General features: G+C 37.8%; 1 protein-coding gene across 4 annotated transcripts; it reads left to right on the top strand.

The window, feature by feature from the left end:
- The first annotated feature begins 5,372 nt into the window (after nt 1–5,372).
- RNF6 (ring finger protein 6) lies at nt 5,373–16,871 on the top strand. 4 transcript variants are annotated; one of them, XM_072611764.1, is made up of 4 exons: nt 5,373–5,496; nt 10,704–10,915; nt 11,825–11,932; nt 13,969–16,871. In XM_072611764.1, the coding sequence occupies exons 2-4, from the start codon at nt 10,723–10,725 to the stop codon at nt 15,729–15,731; spliced, it is 2,064 nt and encodes a 687-aa protein (XP_072467865.1). In that variant the 5' UTR covers nt 5,373–5,496; nt 10,704–10,722; the 3' UTR covers nt 15,732–16,871. The 4 variants fall into 4 exon arrangements, with proteins under 4 accessions (XP_072467865.1, XP_072467862.1, XP_072467863.1 ...); XM_072611761.1 differs by having other exon boundaries at nt 5,377–5,501; XM_072611762.1 differs by lacking the exon at nt 5,373–5,496 and adding an exon at nt 5,696–5,863.
- The last annotated feature ends 861 nt before the right edge of the window (nt 16,872–17,732 follow it).

Here is a 17,732-nt window from a genome sequence, read left to right as displayed (position 1 = left end):
TTTACTCACATGTGATCCATTGGGAGGCACTCATAGCCAAAAAAAAAAAAAAGTCCACCAGAGTCAGATGTTGTGTTTTGAGATACTGTTAAAATTATTAACTTCATTAAAAACTGTGCACTTAACAGTTGTTTTCAAATCTTTGGAAAGGTTTGAACTCTAATTACAAAAGTTTATTACTATATGCAGAGATAAGGTGATTCTCAAAAGGGCAAAATTTAAACAGATCATTGATACTGAAAGATGAAGTTGTTATATTTTTGACTGAACAGAAATTTGATTTTGTTAATTTTTTTAAATAATGACTATGGCTTTCAAAACTGTTATTTGTCAGATATTTTCAAAAAACTCAACAATTTAAGCATGTTGCTTCAAGGAAAAAGATGTAACATATTTATGTCAAAAGATAAAATTGAAAGTTTTATTTAAAAAGTTAACATGTAGAAGAATAGGGCGGAAAATGGTTCTTTAGAAATGTTTACGGCTACAAATGATGTTATAATTGAAAATAACCTTTCCAAAGATTTAATTGTATAAGCTATAATCAATCATCTGAAGTGACTGCAGACAGTTTCAGAAATACTTCTCTTGAAATAAAAAATGTCAGTCATCTGCCATTAGAATCAAGAATTTGCTGAGTTATCAAGCAACACAGGTTTAAAACTTGAGTTTCCTATAAAAAATTTGTTTCATGAATTTTGGCTTTGGATTAGGACAGCATTCTTAATAATTTCTAAAATGGCCCTAAACATACTTCTGCTATTTTGTACTATGTATTTATGTAAGGTGGCACTCTCAGCATTGACAATTATAAAACCAAAATATTAATCAACTTTGAAAAATGTTGAAGGTGCACTACATCCTGCAGTATCAAATATTCCACCAAGATTTAATTCTATATGTAAAAATAAACAAGCACATCCATCTCATTAGTATGCAAATTTGCTTTCATCTTTAATAAATGGTAAAATTACATGTATACCAAATAATTGTTTTATTTATTATCCATAAATGTTTGATTTATATACCTACATTAAATACCTATATACCCAGGGTAGTGTAAAAATTTCTCAGGTGAAAATGGGCGGCAAGTGGGTCTCAAGTGGATCTCCTGATCCATGGTTGCTCAGCTGAACAAGTCATACAGGAAAAACTAAACTAAATGGATAAAAAAGTACATTGTCCATGGAATATGTATATGGAATACAGTTGAATGGTCGGTCTGACGGGTTACTATATCAGAACATATATCTGGGACAGGCACTAAGAATTAGGATGTAGGTGACCTATTGATATAGGCATATATGGAGCATGGGCCAGGGGTGCCAGTACATTCTGGGAGGAAGGAAAGGGCCAATGAAAATATTCCCCTAAGATGTGCTAGCACATCTGGCCCAAAGTCTATGCATATCTATATTAAAAAAGCAATGGAGAGATGTTCTACAGAAATTGGTTACAACCTATTTCCAATAATGACTTAAGGGCAAGTGGCATGAAGGAGATCATTAAGAAAATGTATACTCTCTGAGAGGGTAGAATGGCATAATAGATAGAAGTCCAGCCTTGCAGTCAGAAACACTTGAATTAAGTCCTATCTCTATATATACCATGTTGTCTGTTGTTTAGTCATTTAGTTGTGTCCTTCTCAGTGACATTGTATGAAGGAAAACAAAGCTCTTTGGACAGCCCTATTCTGTTATTCCCAAAGAGCACATATTTAGAGTTAGAAGGCATCTTTACAGTTATTTTGTTTAATCCCCTTATTTTTCAATGGAGGCTACAGAGGCCCAGAGAAGTGACTTGGTCTTATGGGGACAGATCCAGATTTTGACCCCAAATCCTCTCTCAATCCAGTCAGGACTCTTTCTACTCTACATATTGCATTCCTCATGGTTTTGGTGCAATAACAAAAACATATGACTTCAGAGGGTCTTTAGACCTTAGGGTTACTGGGAGCTACTTGTTGCTAAATGTGTTCTATTGATTTTCACTTTTTGTTTGATACACTACTTCTTTGACATGTCAAGCCAGTCTACTTGTTAGGCCAAGTACTTGCACCGAAGACCAGGAGAGTGTCCCCAAAATAAATTCCCCTACAGGCAATTTCCCTAAGACAGAATCATAGAATTTCAGAGTTGGAAGGGACCTATAAGGCACTTCATTTCAATTCAACCAACATTTATTACAGGGAACTGATGTTTAAGGCACTGTTCTAAAACAAAACAGTCCCTGCTCTCAAGAAACTCATTTTCCTGGGGTTAAGATGAGGTTTATTTGAGTGAAACACTATAGGTAAGTGGTACAATTGCCAGCTGGCCAATCTTTGATCTTCCTGGGCAATAGTTTATTACAGAAGGAAGCCCAAGAGTGCTCTTCCTGACGTTATGCCTTTAAAAATATAGTCTGGGTTTTGATAATCATACTGGGTGGAAGTTAGTCTGATTGACAGATTTCGTTGTAATAGTCAGGAGACTTGTGTTAACCTTGGGCCTCAGTTATACTATAAGAAACTCTAAAATTTCTTACTAATTCTAGAAAATGAGTTTAGTCTAGATATTCTCTAAGGTCTGTTTCAGCTATAAAAGTTTATGATGTTATAATTTTAGTAAGACTAAGCAGCTCAAGAACACATCTGAGGGGTAGGGACTTTGGAGACTTCAACTAAAGAACCTTAACTGTACCTTAACACTCCATATACAAGTCAGAAAAGAAAGGTATGGGGGTGGTCAAGAATTAAGTTTTAGTCTAGAACTAGTTATGGGCTAGAAAGAGCAATATAAAGAAACATTCATAAATCAAAATAGAGTTTTCAGTTCCCCAAATATGTCTTGTAGATAAAGAATCCAACTCCCCTTCCCTCCTCAACCCTGAAACACACATACTTTTCTCCTGCCTCCAACCCCCACCAAACCAACTGCTAACCAACTGTCACTAGTGGGCAGGTAAGCTTCTTGGGAAAAGCAGAAGAAACACTAGATTTGGAGACTGAGGACCTATATTCAAATTCAGTCTGTGCCACCCAGGTGACTTTGGGCAAGTCAACTTCAGCTTCCTTATCCATTGAGCAACCGATAAGATCCTTATAACTTTAAATTTGTCATCCTCTGATCTTAGCTCCTAAACTGAAAATAAGTGATAAATGAGCTTGTGTAGAAGATGTGACCCAAAGACTATGGAGAACTCATGGAAAGAACATGAGGCAGACTCCAGGCTCTCTCATAATGGTACCAAGAGACCCTGCTATTTAGGACTCCACTGAACTCACATCTGTCCCTTCTCAAATACTGTCTATTGTTGAAGATCCAACAAAGGCATCCTCCTCTATGAAATGCTCCCAGATGACCCCATTGCAGTGATCTCACTCTTCTGATTTGTACCACTCATGATACTAGGTACTGCTTCCTGACACTTAAACTTGTTTCATTAGATTTCTTCATTCTTTTTCTTCTCTCCCAGTTAAACTGTACATGCCTTAAAAGTGAGGACCCTCTTATATTCTTTCATAGTAGAGGTTTAAAAAGATTTCCTTGATTTATTTTATTTAGTTCTACTCTAAGAGAGATACAGCATGATATAGCAGGAAAAGAGAGGGCTTATGAAGACCTGGTCTCAAGTCTGGCCTTTGACATGCATTGACTGTGCAACCCTGGGCAAATCATTTAACCTGAAGCTACTGAGAACAACTCATATCCCCATAAGAATCTCTCTAATAAGATACTCCAAATAGATGGGCATCTAGCCTTCCTTTGAAGACCTCAAGGAAGAGTCCACTTCCTCCTAATGTAGTCCATTCCACTCTTGGACAGTTAGGAAGTTATCTGCATCTCTGTAATTTCTACCCCTTGCTTACAGTTGTGCCTTCTGGACCAAGTCTCACTTGCTTCTGCATAACAGTACTTTAAGGCCGCTATCAGAAAAATGGAAAGATATAAACAATTATATAGTGCCTTCTATATGCCATATGGTACTAAGCTAGGCACTTTACTATTTATCTCACTTGATCCTTATAAGGCTCCTTAAAACAACCCAGTGAGGTAGGCACTGTTATCTTCATTTTACAGTGAGGAAAGTGAATTAAACAGAAATTGTGATTTGCCCAGGGTCACACAGCTAGATAAGTGTCTGAGACTGGATTTGAACTTAGTTCTTCCCAAGTTCAGGTCCAGTGCTTTATCCACTGTGTGGCCTACAATCAAGTCTTCTCTGAGTCCTATCTTTTCCTGGCTGTTCCTCAATTATTTCAACTTTGCTTGTATGGCATGCCCCTTTTCTGACAGTCTCATACTCCCTCACTATCCTGCCTACTCTCTCATGTATGCCTTCAAGCTTGAGTCCTTACTAAAATGGGGCACCTGAGTCCAACTCCATACGAGCTGAAGGATCTTTCATTTTCCTAGTCTTGTGATCCTGGGCAAATCATTTCTCAGGACTCTATCTAGGCAATTCTCTAAGACTGTAAAAGTTGCAGAGAAGGTACTACATTACACTAGGAAAGAGAATCAAATTTGTACCTCGGGAGTTCCCTATACCAATGAAATCCCAGGACCCCTCCTAAGCCTTATCCCTTAAACAGACTCATTCGGCTTGAGGTTCACTAAAACCCCTGAGATATTTTTTTCTATACAATTTACCCCATGGTGCCAGCCTGGTCATTGTGTACCTGGTTTGTTATTCTGATACCAGTCCTTCGAGACAAAGTCCGTTTCATTTCTGTCTTTGATTCCCAGAATCTAACAGTGCCTAGACGCAAAAGTTATTCACTGTCTGCTGAAATTGAACTGAATCCCAGCAACAATGTATTTCTTTAGAGGAAATCTTCTTTTAGGTAAATAATATTAAGAGTGAATTGATACTGTTTCACCTCCACCCCTCAGCCACATCACACACTATGGGTTTTACTAATTAGGAGAAAAAGACTGGCCCTCAGCTCTCCTCCAAGTCCACGAACCAACAGCCCCTCAGCTGCTGCGTGTGCTGCACACTAGGCAGGAGGAGGAGCGCAAAGACACGCCCAGAGAAGGCCACGTGGTAACCAGCTGGGAGGGAGGGGGTGTGGAGCCTAGGAGTGGTCGAGTGGGCGGAACGCAGGACTCAGGAATCCTGGCTCCTCGCCGGACGGCGATTCCAGCTGCACCCGCGATGCTCTCAACCCGCGGTAGAGCCGATCCCCGCGTTCGAGCGGCGGCTCGGCCTGGCAGGTGACGGGTGGACGGGCTCCGGGGGAGGGATCGGGGGTGGTAAGAAGTCGCAGCACCCGTCCCCCACCCTCTCTCCGCCCCCGTCTCCTTTCCCCTTCGTCCGGACGTTCTCCGAGCCGCGGTCTGGCCCGTCTCCAGGTCAACGGCTTCCCGACGCAGCAGGCCCGTCCGGCCCGGCCGTTCGGCACCAGGAACCGCTTCGGGGGGGAAGCGGCCACCGCCCCCGCCACTTCCTCCAGGGCCCCGCGAGGAGAGCCGCCGTTTCCGCCGCGGCCGGACCAGGAGCCCAGAACGAAGGGTGAGGTGAGCCGGGGGCTCGGTGGCAACGGCTGCGGTGGGACCGAGCGGCCGCCGCTGCCCTGGGAGGAAGAGGTGGAGGAGGAGGTGGAGGAGGAGGAGGAAAGCAGGCCATCCTCGCCCTAGCCGGCCCCACCCACCTCCCCTCTGATTGGCTGAGGCCCTCGCTAATGAGCGCCTCTCGTCTACGATTGGCTGGAGAGTGCTGCCTATCAACCTTGCCCCGGTGGGAGTCCAGGTTGCTGAGGGACGCTCGACTGCAGGCTGGATTTGGGGAGGGGTTGGGGGCCCTGGGGCCGAGGGACCCAGCTCTTGTTTTAGGCGACTGCCCCTTTCCCTGCCCCGAAGGGGACCAGTAGCGGATCAAGGTGGGCTTGGCAGCGGGTGGAAAGAGGATCTGGAGCCTTGGGGCGAAACTTGAACTACGGCCCTAGTAACTGAGTGGGGGTTAGTGGTTAAGGAAGAAGATTTAGAGGCAAGTCCAACCCCGTGTGGAAGAAAGGCCTAGATTTCTCTTGTTCGATGTAGGGGATGTCACACCGCATTTTGGTAACTTAATTTTGGGAGGAATCTCATTTTCTAGGCCTGTTGTCTGTCAAAACCCACGTGGGGAATTTGTAGTCTATTGGGGGCAGCAAATGACAGAATACCAGGAAGTATCCAGGCTTCAGAGTGAATATTTAGCCCCTTTCTCCTTGCTTTTGAAGGTATCTCCCCCTCAAAAAAGTAATTAAAGGATAATAGCAGCTCATGACTTTTTTTAAAAATTGGAAGGAAGTTAAACTATGTTTAAATCTTATGGTTAAATGATAATTCATACATGAAAATATCTTTGGAGTATTCAAATTATTACTACCAGTAATAATTTTAGAATAGCTTGATAATTTAGTTTTTTTCAGGTATTTAGAAGAAAATAGCATTCAAGGCTCTGTGTTCTTTGCTTAATGGTAGATCATGTCCTAATATGAAAAATTAAAAAATAGAAAGATAGCTTTTACAGCTGTTAACTTCCGTGTTAGCTGTTGTTTGTCCCATTTAATATCTGAGTTTTTCTTAAAAGTTAATCAGCATGAGATTTTTATTAAGAATTAGAATACATAAATATCACTTGAACATTCTCAGCCTGTTCTTTGTGGCACTGTCTTAAATGTGTGGGTGTTTCCTACCTTTGGTGAGTAGTCATTTACTTAAGAAATTCTCTGTATCTTGTGGTGATGAAATAACATTGGGCTAGAAATCCGTAGAGCTGGGCTCTAATTTGAATTTGTCTGAAACTATGGCCCTGGGCAAGCTACATGACCTTTGGCCTCCGTTTTTTCTTTTCTAAAATGTGTGGGTGAGAAGTTAGGTTTCTTACAGCTGAACCAAATATTCAGTGATGATTTGGGAACTCCAAGGCTAAGTTGGAAACCTAGTAGGCAAAGAGCTATGTTATATGTACCTGTGCCTGACTTCACCAAGGAATAAAGGTTGTTTCATGTACAAAATACTCAACTCTTGCTCTTAAAATAGCTTCTCAAGGTGCAAGGGTTAAGACGTGCTATACAATCAGATGTAAGACTGAGTGCTCTTTGTGGACCATGGAAAGAACTTGTTGCCAAAGGAATGGACAAGTGTAGCTAAGAATGCATATTTGTTACTTTTTGTGGAACTCAATTACCATGTTGGAAATGTTCCACTAGTAATAATATCTAACAGTACCTAGCAATATATGATGCTCTTAATACTTTTCAAGCCACATTTACAGCTCTAATTTGTGGACTTTAAGGGGGAATTTTTTAAAATTACTATGTTTAATAGATTATGTCGACTAAATTACCAGAAATTGTGTTTAATACTGTGTTCCATTCTTCCCAGCCTTAAATCACTCTCTAGAAATAAAGGAGGTAGATTAATACTTTTAGATCATCCTGGAACTCTTCAGTGTAAATGCAGTCATCTTCTGTCTCCTTGTTTCAATCTATCCTTTTCCCTGCTATTTACATAAACTTCCTAATGAGTTCATCTGCTCCAAAATGCTTCAGGGCTCCCTATTGCCTACTGAGTAAAATGTAAATTTCATAACCTGGCTTTCGAAGACTTCCACTTTTGGAAACTAACTTTTCTTTCTACTCTTATCTCTTGCTGTTCCCCTTTATGTACTCATACAGATAACCAAACTGTACTGTAATGTTAGTCGTTCTTGACCTCTCTTTTTTTGTCTTTTGCCTTTGTCCACCCTGTCCCTTTTCTTGGAATGAATTCACCTCACCTTTCATCCTTTTCCTCCAATTTTTGCCTGTTGAAATTCTTTACTTCAAGATCCATCTTTGGTGATAACTCAGTAATAGCCTTCTTACTTCTCTAGCTCCCAAGCTGGAAGTGATCTATTCTAAAATTTCTCATAGCATTTTGTTTGTACCTCTCTCTCCACACTTATCACATTATACCTTGCATTATAGTTATATTTGTACATACCTTATCATCCACATTTGATTACAAGCTCCTTGAAGGGCAAAGACACTTTTATCTTTGTATCCCTAGTTCCTTGTTAATAGGGCTTAATAAATGTTTGTAGAATTGAATGCCATTACAGTTAGTTTTATTTAATTAAACAGACATTTTCCTTAACATAGAAATTTTTAAAAATGTATAAGACAAAAATTTCTCATTTACTTGAATCATAATTTAAGAGATTGGCTTCAGGGGAGAAACAAATGTGACTATAAGCCAGAAATTTTTCTTGCTGCCTAATCAAAATATCCTTTCATTGACAGGTTTCAGCAAGGCTCACCACAAGTCAGACATTAGGAAAATGTCAATTGGGTAGGGAAAGTTTGGGGTTTAGGATGAGGAGCCATCACATACTCTAATGTAATACCCTAGACTCCAGCATCTGTATGGAAGTGGCAGTTTCCTATGAGATTTCTTCATATTGTCATTGTACAGGTAGCAGATCTTTCTTTTTATATTGGGGAAATAACTTCTCCAGGCAGAGTAGGTAGGATATCGTTAATGGAATTATAGTAGAGTGTGGTATAGGGAGTATTTTACGATTTAGGACTTTACCTTTCGAAATCCACTTGAATATACTGTCTTATTTTTTATAATCTTCAGGTGTCCCTTTGAAAACATGAGAATTACCTAGGTAGTTCATGTAAATTAAAATTCTCTTTATCTAGAAAGATACTGAAAATTGAGTTACAAGCAGGCTGTTTTCACAGTTATCTGGATGTTTCAGTTTGTCACTTTGACATAACTGATACGAGAAATGTACAGTGCAAATAAATTTAGACTAACACTGAGGGCTTGACTGTCTTTTAGCTATTCCTAACTTACTATAATAATTGGAGTTTTTAAGGTCTTAGATTCATTGAAATTACTTAATAGTAGTAACTCAGATTTATTTAGTACTTTGAGGTTTACAAAGTATTTTCCTGATAACCCTGTGAGGTAGTAATACAAGAAGGTAATAATACAAGTATTATTAACTCCACTTACAGATGGAGAAACCAGAGCTGAGATTGAGATTTACTGCTAGTAAATATTGGAGCTAAGATTCAAATTAAGGTTTAAGCTCTCTTGCAACAGTTTTTTGGCATGCAAAGTCAGGAAGTGCACATCAAAAAATCTAGTTCTTTGTTCCTTAAAATTTTTAAAAATATACTTCATTCAGCAAATCCTTTGTGGCAAAGACTCTGCACTGGGTGAAATATTAAAGTTTACATGAGATGAGTCCCTTTGTTGGGAGCTTATAGTCTAATGGAAGATAATGCATAATATTGCAATTAATATATGTAATATTGGTATAACACCTGACACATAATGCTTCATTTGTTCCATCTGTCTTTCTATTTAAGTATATTGGAGAGTTGCAAAACAAAGCACTGTATGAGTTCATAGGTTGAAATATTTCTGACTGGAAAGGTATGAATCAGGGAAGGCTTTGTGGTGGAAATGGTATCTGAGGTGCCTTGAAAGGTGGGGTAGGCATTCAACAAGTTTAGAGAATGAGGGAGAAGACACTGTAAGTATAGGAAGCAGCCTGAGAAAAGATGTTAGGGAAGCTTGAAGGCCCAGGGTATACAGGGTTTAGGAGCAGAAAGTATTTTTGTTTGGTTGAAGTATAGCATGAATGAAGGGAAGTAATATGAGATAAGGTTTGGAAAAGTTTTGTGGAACAATATTTAATATGTTGTATGCCAGTCAGAGGAGTATAAACCTTTGCCTGCTATTGCCTACCAAATACTGAAGTTTTTGAGATAAGGCGTGATATGCCCAGATCCATGTGTGAGGAAGATTATTTTGTCATCAGTATAAAGAATGAACTGAACTGGAAGAAATTAAAGATAGAAAACCTGTTGGGAAGCTAATATAATAACCCAGGCAGGTAATAATAAAGGCCTGTATTGGGGTCCTTGAATACATAAAAGAAGGGATGGATGTGAGAGATACTCTTAGACGTAAAATTGACAGGATTGGTAATGAGAGAGAAGAATGAAATACATTGTCAAAACAGTGACATGAGGTGCATGTTTATGTGTATATTATACATAATGTACCTTATGTCACTGTTTTAATTTTATATATTTAAGAAATAAGAAGTCAGAGGGAGGAACAGGTTTAGGAAAAAGGATAGTAAGCTTGGACTGAGTATTGACAAGATTTTCAAGAATTTTAGCAGTAAAGGATAAGAAAGATGAGATGATAACTAATGGTTTTGAGAGGCAAAGGTTTTTATATATTTTTAAGAACTGGGAAGATCTGAGCATGTTTATTTTTTTTATTTGTTTTTTTTAGCAGATGAGAAGAAATCAGTGATGAAAGAAAGATTAAAGGCTCATGAAGGGGAGTGGGAGGGATGGACACAGGAACAAGAACCAGAAGAGGTTGGGAGGAAATAGAATCAAAGGGGGTTGGTAGAGAGATGAATCTTAGGAAGAAGGAGTGAATACACCTTGTGTTCTGCTGCTAGAGGAAAGGGCCCTGATGCCAAGGTATAAGAATGAAATGAGGGGGGAGGGGTGAAGAATGTCTAGTCATTTGCCCTCAATATATTCCCAGGGAAGTGAATAGCTGTGTCATCTGTGTAAGGGTGGAGGGTGGTAGTGTGGTTGGGTGCAAAAAGAGAGGAAAACAAAGTTTTCTAGTCCAACTTAAATGAAAAATGAAGCAACCTGTAATCCATGATTAACACATTGAATTTTTTTTTGTGTATCGGTTGAACAGGAAGCCAGGATATCACAGCATGGATCAGTCTAGGTCTAGTTCAGGTGGAGGTAGTGAACAGGCCTCTTCTCAAGACCACCGTCACAGTGAAGATGAGCGAAGATGGCAGCAAGAGCGCCTCAGCAGGGAAGAGGCCTATTACCAGTTCATTAATGAACTCAATGATGAAGATTATAGGTTAATGAGAGACCACAATCTCCTAGGCACCCCTGGTAAGAGATGTATAGCAGGAGAGAAATATTTTGGCATTTAAGGAGATAATTTAGAAGCATAGCAAGTGAGAAGTTCTTTTCAGAGAATCAGAGTACTGGTTTCTGCCTTAAAATGACAAGTAAGAAAAAACCTGGAATACTCCTTTATGTTGGTATAGGATAGAAAGCAGAAAATAATTCTGCTACACAAGCAACCTAACAAAACAGGTTGATGATTCATAAGGACATCTGTCCAATAAGATATTCTAGAAAGGGGTAAAGACTTATATTTATTTGTGTGTGTACATACACATACACACTCACACATATACATATTTAAGCACAATTTTCATGAATGAAATTACAGTTACTATTCAAAATAAGAGTCTGCATATCTTTAGGTATAATTACTTATTTAACTATTTAATTTACTGCCTCTCATTAGAAGCCAGTGTACTCTGTAGAACTAACTTGATCATTGGATTATATATAAGATTTATTAAATGAAGTTCAAGAAGATTTTGGAAATAAATAACAGTTGACATTTCCAGAAGCATTCCTTCCTTGATTTCTACATCAAGTTGAGGAAATCCACAGAATTGTAGTCCAAAGTTTATCAACCTAGGGCAGCTTGCCAGGGGATCAAAGGATACATTTAATTTGAATAAAAACAGTTGTAAAAAAAATTATTTGGATTTTCTGGTGAATAGAATGTGCTATTAGAAGTTAAAAATTCCTAGTTATTTACTCTTTGGGCCCAACATTTGTACTGCTTTCACTTTCCTTTAGCATCTCCAAAACAATGAACATTTAAATTCTTTCTGTTATAGTATGCTAAAGATTTGTTCCACATCTCATATGTTCCCCTTATAAAACTGAACAATGAAATTTAGGCTGACCTTAAAGTTTGCATTTCCTAATTGCTTTTAGGAGAAATAACATCAGAAGAGCTACAGCAGCGATTAGATGGAGCCAAGGAGCATCTAGCATCCCAGCCTGACCTGGAAAATAGACCAACTGAGGGAGGAACTTTGGGAGGTATGGTGAGGACTTTTGCTTCACCTCCACAAGTAATAGACTTTATATGAACATATACAACAGTGAAATATATTAGTTGCTGGACAGTCTAGTCTTACATATTCAGTTTTTGTTTTATTAGATTCATTATTAGGTCTGGCTTCACTCTGCTCTAAGAATGTGGAACTTGTCTACCAAAAAGATATAACTAAAGTTCTAATTGTTTATCAGTAGAGAATGGAATAACTAAATGTCTAGATGCTTGATGAAATTTCCATGTGTGAACATACATATGGACACGTATCTCGCTTATTATTGCCACTTACTAAGCTTTACTCTTAGTCTTCTTGCCTTAGTAATGAAGTAGTAAAAATATCTTAGAATTGTCAAGAACTGCAGAAATTGGATGTGAAAGATATGTTAACTCTATGTGGTAAAGTTAATTTTTTTTTTGTTTTACTGTTCTCCTTGATACCATTTTACATATTTGGAAAATACAATAAAGGACATCTGGTTACACATGCTGTGCCTGCAGTCATACCATGTGTTTGAGTTATCAAATAAGGAAGTGATTTTAAATTGTCACTATTTGTTTTAAATGCCTTTTTATTGATGAACTTTCCAAAGCTCATTGGCCAAAAAAAATTAACCCATTTGCTTCCTCATATTCCATATGTATGTTAAGTTTAATTACATTTTTACAAATAATAAAAAAAGAAGCAGCTTTTAAAAGACCATGAAACCAGTGATTTGATTACATTTTAATGGAAGAGAATTCTTCATACTACTGTGTTGTGACCCTGTAGAGATCTTCCTTGTTGAAGGTCATCTCGTCCAAAAACTTTCATATTAAATACGAAGACCCTTGTGTTACTGATGATAAGACATTTCATCATCTTATCACCCATTCTTTAATTATGAATAAATATACTAATACTAGGTAGATATAATGAAGATCTGTATTCCTATCCATTTAAAAATTTTCCCTTATTATCTACTTAGCAATTTTACTCTCTACTATAATCTTCTTCAGCAAGACAGGTCATGGTTAAATGGTTAACTATAGTCATCTCACCTATTTTTAATAGTTATTAGTTAATGGAAGAATTTTGTGAATAGAATGATATTTTGTAACTTGATTTGTTAAAACTATGGTTTTCTAAAAAAACCTCACTTATGGTGTGGCTTTTTAACTCTTTAAGAATTTACTAATTTAGTAGTTAACAGTAGAAAATATTAAGAGCTTTACAGACTGTGCTGACAGGCAGTACACAGCTCTCACAACATTTATTTGTTCAGTGCATCAGTGTCTGATGACGCTGGCGATTGTCTTCAGAATTCCTTTCCTGAGCTCCAAACTTGTGGAAGTTCCTGAATAATAAGGTACAGTTTTTGGAGTTCCAAATTTAGAGTGGCTCTTTATTTGGCTCAAGAGGTTGATGGTTCTGATTCTTAACTTTGGCCAAAATAATTTTACACACACAAAGTGAATGTACTACTGTCTTTTGCTTTTCTTTTCAATGAGGGTAAGATAATTTTAAAAGCCTTTCATTTTAAAATATAATAATGATTCCTATTTACAAAGTACTTTATGGTTACAAAACATTAATTCGTAAAGTTTTGATAGATCATGAGAGCTAGGAGGGATCTCAGAGATCATCTTCCATGCTCCTCAATGTACAGATGAGATAACTTGGGATTCAGAGATGAAATGACTTGTCTACAGTCATACAAGCAAGTAAGGCTGTGACAACACTGGAATCCAGGTCTTCCTACAGCTAGTCCAAAACTTTTTCCGCTGCATCATGGTGCCTTTTGTTTAGTATTTCATACTTGTTCTGATGTTTATTGTTCCAATGAGGATTTATCTGCTGTGATCTTATAGACATGATTTTAAGTTTTGTGATGTTATGGTAGTCCTAAAACTTTAAAATGTAGTCATACTTATTCTATTAATGTGACAAACTTTGTTGTTTTTCTTAAGCTCCCTATGAAAATAGTGTGTATAAATTAATTTTGAAAATTTATTTAAATTCATTTTTTTCTGTGTTTTCTAGATGCAGAGATCCCCAGGGAGAATTCAAATGGAGACTCCCTGTTAGAATGGCTGAACACTTTCCGTCGGACAGGCAATGCAACTCGAAGTGGGCAGAGTGGGAATCAAACTTGGAGAGCTGTGAGTCGAACAAATCCGAATAGTGGAGAGTTTCGGTTTAGTCTTGAAATTAATATAAATCATGAAAACCACGGATTTGAAGCTCCCAGTGATGAATATGCAAGTGTTTCTCATTCTCACACCAGCAGAAATCATCCTGGAAATGGACACCAAAGACCAGTTAGTCCTGTTGCCAGGAGAACAAGGAGCCAGACCTCAGTGACTCTGAATGGTGATAGTCTCAGGGTCCCAAGGACTAGAATGGCAAGAAGTTCAAGGAGGCGGAATTCAGTGGAAATGTCTTTTTCTATGTTGGGGAGGATGAGGAGCAGAAATAGAGGGTCAGTAAGTGATAGAACAAATTCTGTGAATGATCATCCTCTGAGTGGTCATACCAACCCCCAGGGCACTAGTGAATACAACATTAGAGAAGGGCTAGGTGCATCTTCACAGCTCCAGGGAAACAGAGGTAGAACTCCTGTTCCCACGAGGAGTGCAAGCCAAAGACAAGATCCAGTAAACTTAGAGTCTGTTGCAAATAGTCGAAGCCGGTCACCAGTTCAAAGACAGGGTGATGCTATGGATTCTGAAGAACATGATTCACATAGGGAAAATAGACCTTTACAGCAGACCTTTAGAAGATCGGTTAGGAGGAGACATGTAGCTCGTGTCTATTTAGAGCCAGCTGGGGAACATAGAGGTACTACCCCTACTCCACTGTCCAATTCAGGACTACTGTCAAGAATTACAGTGGAAGGGGAAGAATCCATTAGGCCCACAGCTGCTGTGAGGCGACATCCAACTATCACACTAGACCTTCAGGTTCGAAGGATTCGTCCTGGGGAAAATAGAGATCGGGATAGTATTGCAAATAGAACTCGCTCTAGAGTAGGACTGGCAGAAAACACAGTCACCTTTGAGAGCAATAGTGGAGGCTTTCGTCGAACCATTTCTCGCTCAGAACGTGCCGGCATTCGAACCTACGTCAGTACCATAAGAATTCCACTCCGTAGGATTTCAGAGAATGGACTTGGTGAACCATCATCAGTGGCTTTACGGTCAATTTTAAGGCAAATCATGACTGGATTTGGGGAACTGAGTTCTCTAATGGAAACTGAATCTGAGTCTGAGTTTCAGAGGAGTGGGCAACATTTAAGGGAGATGCATTCAGAGGTGAGTAGCTCACATGCAGTTGATGGCAGTCAACAAAATGAAGTCTCTTTTCAAGACAGGCAGGCCCAAGAAGGCAGCATTGAAATGAGTGGTGAAAATGAGAGGACTCAATCTAATAACCGTAACAGTGAAAATAGAGAGAACAGGCAATCTCAAGATGCAAACAATTTAGTTGAAAGTGGGACACTACCTATTCTTCGACTTGCCCATTTCTTTTTATTAAATGAGGATGATGATGATGAGCACTTTAGGGGCTTAACCAAAGAGCAGATTGACAATCTTTCTACACGGAACTTTGGAGATATTGAGAGCGAACTAAGTAAAACCTGTAGTGTTTGTATCAATGAATATGTAACAGGAAACAAGCTCAGGCAGTTACCATGCATGCATGAGTTTCATATTCATTGTATTGATCGCTGGCTATCTGAGAACTGTACTTGTCCTATTTGTCGGCAGCCTGTTTTAGGATCCAATGTAGCAGACAATGGATAAAATAATGGAATTTGCTTTAATAATTATATTTTATCATAGCTTAGTATGTGTTTAAGCATTCATTTTTTAGCCTATTTGTGATGAGCCAACTGGGATAAATAATAATTTAGATAATGGTTTGGGCTATTTTCTTTAAAAAAAAAAAACAAAAAATACTTGTTTGAAGAGGTAGGAAATTTGCATAAATTTTAAAATGCAAAATTACTTTACAAAGTTTAGAACAATTAATATTGCTAGAACCAAATAATCTTTAATATGTTTTTATTTTGTTATGCTAAGCACTTTCATATACGTAGAATATAGTAGGATAAAATCAATTTGCTTATTGTTAACAGTGCAACAGACTTTATTTAGAATTCAAATTTTCACAGACTCAGTACTGTGTCAAGAAATTGGTGTCTAAATAGTCACTCATTAGCTTTTTGTTCTAAGAACAATTTCTTTTCATAAAAGAATCTTTTGCTGGATGTTTGCTAAAAGTATTTAAGTTACTTGAAATGTTCAATTTAATATGCAGTATACTATACAAACATATATATATATCTATTTTTAAGATTGAAATGTCCAGTCTGAAAACTACCAGTTTGGTTCTATTTAAACTTTTTGGCAATTTTTGCATGTGGTTTTACACAATGCTTAATGTTGATAAGTTCATCTTGGAAAGTGGGTGGATTAAGGGGACATTTAAAATATATATGCAGTTGAGTACGATGTTTCTGACAATCTGACTTTCAGTAAGCAGCAAGCAATCTATTATAGTAAACAAGTATTTCTTTATAGCATATTTGAACTTGAAATAGATATGAATTCGGAAATGGAACGTGAAAATTTTAGGATATCTAGATTACTTTAACTTTGGTTCATCTTGTTTTTTACTTTATTATTTTGAAAATGCAAAGACTTCTCTTGGATTATAATAATGTATACAGTATGCACGGTTTCTCAAACCTATATTAAAAAGTTTTTTGGAAAGGATACCATTTCTGTACTGAATAAAATGTATAGATAATATAGTGAGTTCTCTTTGAGGCATAATAAAATAACTATAATAAAGAAAATGTAGACTTTATATGAACACCAAAAGTCATGTATTAAAAAAAAAAGCTTTTCTATTTCTACAATAAACATTAATGCAAAGGCTGTGTGCAATATTTTTGTAATCATACAATCTCAAGAGTTGGAAGGAGTTTTGGTGGCCCACCCTTGGACAAGAATTTTTTCTGTGATATCTCTAGAAAGCAGTTCTCCAGTCTGTGAAGATCTCTCGTGATATCTATGCCACTGTGTCTGAAGCAGTTCATTTTACTTTTTGACACCTCTCAGTTTTCACAAGTTTTTTTCTTTATAGGCTCAGGTAATTTAGAGCTGAAATAGGAACTGAGATCAACAATTCATGCCTTTTCCAAATCATAAATTCTACTTCCAAAATTCCTAGTAACTGGTCACCCAGTCTGTAGTTGGTGATTCAGGACTGAAGCACAGAGGTGATACAGGGGTTGATTATATAGACTGGTGAGTCATTTCAGATGAAAATTATCTTACAGATGGTAATGAAACCCATGGGAGTTTAAAAGGTCTCCAAGAAAGATGGTATATGATTTTGATGAAATACTATTGTACTATAAGAAATGACAAGCAGGATGGTTTCAGAAAAACCAGGGAAGACTTAAAAGAACTGATGCAAGTGAGTGGAGCCAAGAGACCGTTGTACACAGTAACAGCAATGTTGTATAATGATCAACCAGGAATGATTTAGGTATTCTTAGTAATGCAATGATCCAAAATAATTTTGAAGGATGTATGATGAAAAATACTAACCATCTCCAGAGAAAACTGATGGAGTCTGAATGTAGATCGAAGCATACTTTGTAATCTTTATTTTATTTTTTCTCTGTTTTGATCTGTATTCTCTTTTGCAACATCATGGCTAACATGACTGCACATGTATAATCTATATCAAGTGCTTGCCAACATTCTTTTAAGAAAAAGAGTGTATAGCAA

Source organism: Notamacropus eugenii, chromosome 5 (genome assembly GCF_028372415.1).
Source record: "Notamacropus eugenii isolate mMacEug1 chromosome 5, mMacEug1.pri_v2, whole genome shotgun sequence".
NCBI lineage: Eukaryota > Metazoa > Chordata > Mammalia > Diprotodontia > Macropodidae > Notamacropus > Notamacropus eugenii.
Note: the sequence above shows the minus strand (reverse complement) of the source record. Positions and strands in the feature narration are given on the sequence as shown.